The sequence below is a fragment of the Arachis ipaensis genome, chromosome B10, assembly GCF_000816755.2.
Source record: "Arachis ipaensis cultivar K30076 chromosome B10, Araip1.1, whole genome shotgun sequence".
Classification (NCBI taxonomy): domain Eukaryota; kingdom Viridiplantae; phylum Streptophyta; class Magnoliopsida; order Fabales; family Fabaceae; genus Arachis; species Arachis ipaensis.
In genome coordinates, this window is record NC_029794.2 from 5,186,919 (window position 1) to 5,194,130 (window position 7,212).

The following is a 7,212-nucleotide window of genomic DNA, read 5'->3' on the forward strand; positions in this document are numbered from 1 at the left end:
AATAGTACCTGCATCATTGGCATTTAGCAGAATCCTGAATCCCCACAACACACATTTATATTATCATCAGTTACCATCCCAATTCAGCAAAATTCAGTTATATACTTATATAGCTAGATGGTGAAGGATGATTATAAATCATCACCACATATATGTGAGTGTCTGTTGCTTGCAATTACTGAATCTCATTATATTAGGACAATATTTATGTAAGCATCCCTGATCACATGGATGGAAACAAGAAAAATAAGTTTCAACGGTTGATGTTATATAGAGATTAATTTCGATCCACTTGTAACATTTTAAGGCAGTAGTTGGTTGGGTCTAACATTTTTGTTGATACCACAATACATAACAAATTTTTTCGAGAACTGTCGCTATATTAAAATTTACATTCCATGAATACATTTCTTAAATTTTAGCTACCTTTCCATTGAATACATAACTAATATATAATATATATATTTATACAAGTATACAACATTTTCATATCTGGGAGCACTGCACCGATCCCTCACGGTAGTTCAGTTCCTCACTTCCTCCCCTGATTGGTTAGCTGCTAAGCTCTAAACATGTTAAGAAACCAAACTAGTGAACCTCTAATACAACAGCTTTAGGAATGTAACAATATAATCGGCAACAACAGCAGATCCCAGGTAATAGAATATGGTGGTGTACTGGTGTCCTCATTAACAATTTGGAATACACCAATTTCAACTTCTAAATGGACCTTCTTCTTCCCAAGCTTCTGTTCTAACTTTAACCCGTTCACCATTAAAGTGAATATATTTCCACTTAAGCCCATATCGTTTTGTAACCAATTTACTCTTTTCTTCTTGGCCAAGTTTTCTAAAGGCATTTGCCACTCGTCTGACCGTATCTTCATCAGGTTTTACCTGCAACTCCTCCATGTCTGCAAATATCTAACTTACAAACATGATAGCTCCATGTCAAAGCATAGAAGAATTAACCTTGTAATTGCTGAACAGCTTGCATCAAGGTATAGTAAGATTGATAGTACAATAAAAATATACCTCAATCATCTTTTCTGGCAAATGATGATGATCATATAATGTGACCATTCTAGAAAACAATCTCTTTGAGACAGAACGTGTGTGAGCATGTACAATCATATTCCACAATGACTCTGCCTCATCTATCCTCTGATCCATATCAAATGCCAGAAGAAGGGTGTCATATGTTCCCATTGTTGCCCCTTGACCTTTGCTTAACATCCACTTTGCTACCTGAGGATTGATAAGCAGTAAGATTCTTTTCCATTACTCACAAAGTTAACAAAACAACATATCATTACAGTTGTACATTGTAAAGGCTCAAACTCAAGCTGGATGGCATTCTCAAGAATATCAAAACATTATTATAAAAATAAATAAATAAAGAAAAGAAATATACAAAAAGCACATTGATATATATTAAAGTACTAAAGATCCAAATCAGTTATGTGAGTAATTTATATAGACTGCAGCTTGAACAGCTGAGGGACCATTTCTTGAGCTAAAGACCATTCTTCACTTATATAATAACTCAAAACCATGATTGATATAAACAATTTTGGCTTTGGTCAAAACTCAAATTACCCATGAACTATCTTTCATCTCATGAGGAAGCAATTTCAGCTTTGAACCATGTCATGGAAACATTTAATAAACACTTCACAAACAAACCATAATTATTAGTTGTCAAATAGTGTCCCAAAATTTGCAGAAGTAAATAAAGAGCTTAGTATAACATACTTGAATTACACGAAGCCATTGTCTCCTTTTTCTTAATATTTTCAAAGCCTTGGCTGCTGCTATCACTGGGAACTCTGTCTCCCAAGCAGTCCATTTGTCTAAAGCCCCATAAACAGCCTCTTTCTCATTCGGAAGCTGAGATACCTAACCTTCCAAGATTCAAAATGCACAAAAATGGACATATATAAATATATTTTTTTAAGGGTTCATTTTTTCTCACTAAATTCCAAACCGAAAATAATAAAATTGGTATGAGCAAACATACAATTCTAATAAGGTTCAATGCCTTCTGGCCAGATTGAGCAGAATCTCTGCTTTTCCACAAGTGGTGCTCTTTCTTTGCCACTCTCTTTTTCTCCTTCTTCTTCCCTTGTCTAAATTACAGGTGAATCGTAACATGAAGCATGAGTAAATGGTTAAAAACATAAAAATAAATTACATGAACTATAATATCATTGAATAATAAGTGCAACAATAACTTACTTCTCCTTCTCTGAAAGACTATTGCTTCGGGAAATGTTGGAGTGACCAAGTGAGGAATCAAACACACAATAGGCATCAATTCTCTGCAATTGAATACCAGAGAAGTAAGAATACTATTTTTTTTTTCTGAGCAGAATAAAGCTACATGAAAGACATGCAATTACTTTTGAAAAAGTTATAACGTTATGTGAGATGGATAGTGTTGTTATTGAGAAGGAGAAACTAGTGTTGAGCAAGAATTGAGGTTGAGCCCTAGTGTGACATTCGGCTGATGAAAGAAAGGGGCAAATAGTTGAGTTTTGAAGTGTTTGAAGCATCGTGGTTTTCTTCGGGGGACGAGAACGGAGCACAACAGCTGCAGGAGAGAAGCGGCGGCACCGTGGCGGAGCTCGGAGGCAGTGTTTGGGAACTGACCTGAGTTCTGTGAGGCTGTGAGACTGAGAGAGAGGATCGAACAAGGACTCGCGAGGAGCAAGGTGGGCTTCAATTGGGTTCATAGTGGGCTTCTATTTGGGCCAACATGCGAACATTTTTTACTTTAGTATTCGTTTTGAATCACCAATTTTTTAGGTGTTGTGGAGAAAATATAAAAGATCATTTAGCCCACGATAATTTAAAGTTACCAAAAAGGACAGAAAAGACAGTATTGAATCCATTTACTACACTTCAATAATTCTTCAGCTTTGCTATTTTTGGTGGGGTTCTATTTTGCATCACTACAATAATCCTAAATGTTTTCCTAATTTTTTTTAGTGGGTTAAAAGAAAATAAAACAAAAATAAAGGAAAAAAAAAACAAGAAATTGCTTAAAAAAAAGAGTTTTGCTGAATATTACTCTCAAAGTCCTTCTAAGGTAACGGAAGTTCCACTTGAAGAAAAATGATCCTCATTGCAGAATATTTTTCTAATTAAACAACAATAGATAGAACCAATGAACCGTAGTTTATATAATATATCTCTCTTTTTCCATCTCAAAAATCTCAAGTTCAAATCTTATCAATTACAACTTAAAATTCGGTTGTCCAATTCAATTGATGAAAAAAAAACAATAGATGGATAAACATTGAATATATGTTATGTTATAGAAATGATTTTCACCAATAATAAGTGATGGAAAGATATACATAGTAACTTGTAATTAACAGGATCTATCCTTCAAATTTTCTAGCTGACGTTCTCATCAAGATCACAATAATATAATATAACAGAGTAGTTTTCTCAATGATTAAGCCTTCAATCCACTTGGATTAACCTACACCTCTCATTTCATTCTCTCTTCTCTAAATATTTATTCCTAGGGTTTAAATTAAATATTCCTAATTTCTTATCATCCATTTGGTGTACGTATTCGTTTTATAGGTATTCAAACCAACTATAACATAAATGTCAAACTACTTATTGTTCATTTGTTTATTAAAAAATAGAATATATACTCATTTTGGTTCTCAAAGAATTTTAGATTGGACACTTTAGTCTTCAACTAAAATTAATTATTCGATTGATCTCTAACAATTAACTCCATCAGTCATTTAGATCCTTTACTCCGTTAATTCTAACGGAGAATAAAATAGTCCCTGACAACTCTAACAGGGGACAAAATGGTCCCTGATCTCTTCTGTTCAGAAACGACACTGTTCTCTTCCAATTTTCATCATATCTTGCATAACATTAACAGTCTAACACTGTAACTTCAAACTACACAATGCACACTCTATAAATTTAATGTTCATAAGAAAAAAAAATTCTCAACTTGTTCTCAACCAATTCATAATCAGGAAACTAATGCTTATGTCTCTCAACTAGTTGTCGTCCTCGATGGATCCCATGAATCTAGACAGCAAGTCTGATTTGTTAAGACTCGTCATCGTCATTGCCATCTCCGTCCTTCTCTGCCCTAACATCTCCATGACCATATTGTCCACCACTCTGATCGCTTCCTTCAGCTTCTTCTCCGAACCAATATTTAGTAACCGCTTCAGTTTCCATATGAGCGGCAATGGCGACATTGCTCGTTGTAATAGCTTGGATGCGAGGTCGAAACTGTCTGCCAACTTGGACTCCGGGAAAGAAGAAATGAAGCACTCAGTGCCTATTTAAAATGAGAATTTGCATATGATGTCAAAGGAGAATCTTTTCATGATGTCATAATGTCCAACAATCTATATTGTTTGCCGGAGAGTGGAGAAAGGTGTGCCATTGGAGTAGTTGTATTGGAACTTGGTCTTGAGAATGTCGTGGACGTTGTCGGGGTTGGAGGTGATGTTATCAAAGACGTGGAAGTGGATGCTTTTAGTGGGTGAAGTGCAGAAGAGGTGGATGTACTAGTCACAAAGATTTAGGAAGTGTATGGTCCATGACATGTTGAGGTAGGTGCGACACGTGTGACAATTACACCATGGCTTAATCTTGGAGCTAAAGAGGAGGAAGGAAAAGAAGGAAAAGAAGACTGTGAAAGTGAAGAAGGAGAGTATTAATGTTAGGGTTATGCGAGATATGATAAAAATTGGGGAAGAACAGTGTCGTTTTCGATTAAAGGGGTCAGGGATCATTTTGTCCCTTGTTAGAATTGTCTGGGATCATTTTGTCCCATGTTAGAATTTTCAAGGATCATTTTATTTTCCGTTAGAGTTGACAAAGTCAAGAACCTAAGTGACTGACGGAATTAATTGTTAGGGACCAATCGAGTAATTAATTTTAGTTGGGAACTAAAATGTCTAATTTAAAATTCTTTGAGTTCCAAAATGAGTATATACTCTAAAAAATATTATTTATACACTAAAATTAGTCACTAATATATTTGTGTATAAATATATATATAATTTAATTTATTTTCAATGTGTATTTGTATTCTAACATATATTATATATTGATGACTAATTTTAGTGGTTAATTTTAGTGTTTAAAACCAGCTATTAATGTATTTGTGTATAAATATATGTGTGATTTAATTTATTTTTAATATATATTTATATTCTAATATATATTTTATATTGATAATTAATTTTTGTGACTAATTTTAGTATATACATACTATAATTTGCTTATTTTATATTTCCATAAAAAAAGATCTCGCTTACATGCATTCAACACGTATAAGTGGATAAATGAATAATCACAACATCCTCGTAGTCAAATCTCAAATGCATCTAGTGTCAATTTCTTAAAAGTGACTATTCCAACGAAAATTTTATAATTATAATCGTATAAAAATATTTTATTTTGATTATTGGATGATAAATTGTAGGATTTGATTTTCATATATTATAAAAATGTTACTTTTATTTAGAATATAGCTAAATAAATAAATTATATTTTTTAAACAAAAATTATCATAAAAAAATATTTTTGACATCTTCGTTAGAATAGTTAATTGCCTTTCTTAAAACATATATACATTGAATAATCAATTTCGTACGTTGTTTGCATATGATGTTGGAGACAAAATAAAAAAAAAAATCTTTTTTTATTAAAAAAATATTTTTTTATTAAAATAATGATGTCCAAACAAAGACAAGTGTTATGTTGAACAATAGAAAAACAAGAATTAAAGTTTAATTCATGATTGGAAACTTGTATTATGAAGGGGAGAGATTGGGATGAAGTGATGGAAGCAAATTAAGAAATCGAACTGTAAGAGCATCCCTCGCGGAGGAAACTAAGCTTGTTGCTTGGAAAATACAAGTTACTTGGAATAACTAGAGAGGTATATGCACGTATGTATGTATGTATTCCTTAACTAAACAAAGGGAGCAAGGTAAGATAATAATTGAAGTCTAAATGAGATAAGAAAATAAAGGAGACTTGCACGAGAACAGCGTGGGAGAACGTAAGAAGAAAGCAGACCTAATGATTAGAAGATTAGGGATAGATTAGCTAGCTAGCTAGATAGAGAGCACGTGCGTCAATAATGGAGATGTGGCATACAATGAGTGGTTGACAGGTATGCATGGTTGTGGGATCTACCAAGATTCTGTTATGTCATCGGGAATTGAGAATTGGAAGCCGCCAGATGCACCGTCCTCTGCCAAATTCAACACTTTCTTACATATCTTTCGTTCTAACCACGCCTTCTCATCTTACCATTACTATAATAGTGGCTCTGGCTCGGCGCGGCTCGGCTCGGCTCGGCTCTCACACTATTACTGCAGCATGTGGTGATTAAGATCCAACATGCTCTACCAGCAAAACGAAAGTAGCTCCAACTTAACATCATTTTATTTCCACAATCCTAACTTTGAACTTGCTTAAGACTTGTAAGTGTAATTGGATATGATGAAGTAAATAAATGTTAGTATTAGATTGGGAAAACATCCACCCTCTTGAAGAATTATTTCACACAAATTAAAATAGGAGATTCTATAGAAATCATTTGTCTTAAAAAGTTAAATCATTTATTCCAACAATATTGTTGTTCTGAAGGTGAAGTTAAGACCACAATGGAACAGGAATATGTAAGATCGAGATACGAGATTACAATAATTTTTTTTGTTATGGGTTGACATCTCTAAGAGTAGGGTGTATTTCTAAAAAAATTCTGACACTCAAATTTCTAAAAATTTAAAAGATATAAAGATTACGGATAGATATATAATATATTTTGATTATGTTAAGTCATTTATTTACAACCTTTGAAAGGTGAATCATATAGTAGGATCTAAATAGATTCGAATAAAACATACATAATAATCTAAAATGTATTTTTTTATAAATAAGTGACGCTTTTAGACTGACTACAATTTTAAACTTAATTTAAAAGTTGTATTATAATAATTGTACATTTAATATAAATTTTTTTTAAAAAAAAGTTTGACTTCAAATATAAATTTTGTATAGATTTTTTTTACCTTTTTTATAGATTATTTTTAAATAACAAAGATCTAATTCAAAAGCTTTAGTAGCATCTCAAAACAATTTATATGAAACCACACCATTTTATCTGGTATAAGCCAAAAACTTGATGAATTTTCGGAGTACT

At 32.7% G+C, this 7,212-nt stretch overlaps 1 protein-coding gene across 2 annotated transcripts; it reads right to left on the minus strand.

Annotated features, from left to right (window-relative positions):
* On the minus strand, window positions 248-2,749 carry LOC107619987 (pentatricopeptide repeat-containing protein At4g18975, chloroplastic). 2 transcript variants are annotated; one of them, XM_016322212.2, is made up of 6 exons: window positions 2,402-2,749; window positions 2,238-2,320; window positions 2,020-2,128; window positions 1,755-1,898; window positions 1,035-1,247; window positions 248-923 (listed from the first exon to the last, which is right to left on the minus strand). In XM_016322212.2, the coding sequence occupies exons 1-6, from the start codon at window positions 2,732-2,734 to the stop codon at window positions 714-716; spliced, it is 1,092 nt and encodes a 363-aa protein (XP_016177698.1). In that variant the 5' UTR covers window positions 2,735-2,749; the 3' UTR covers window positions 248-713. The 2 variants fall into 2 exon arrangements, with proteins under 2 accessions (XP_016177698.1, XP_020969348.1); XM_021113689.1 differs by having other exon boundaries at window positions 742-927.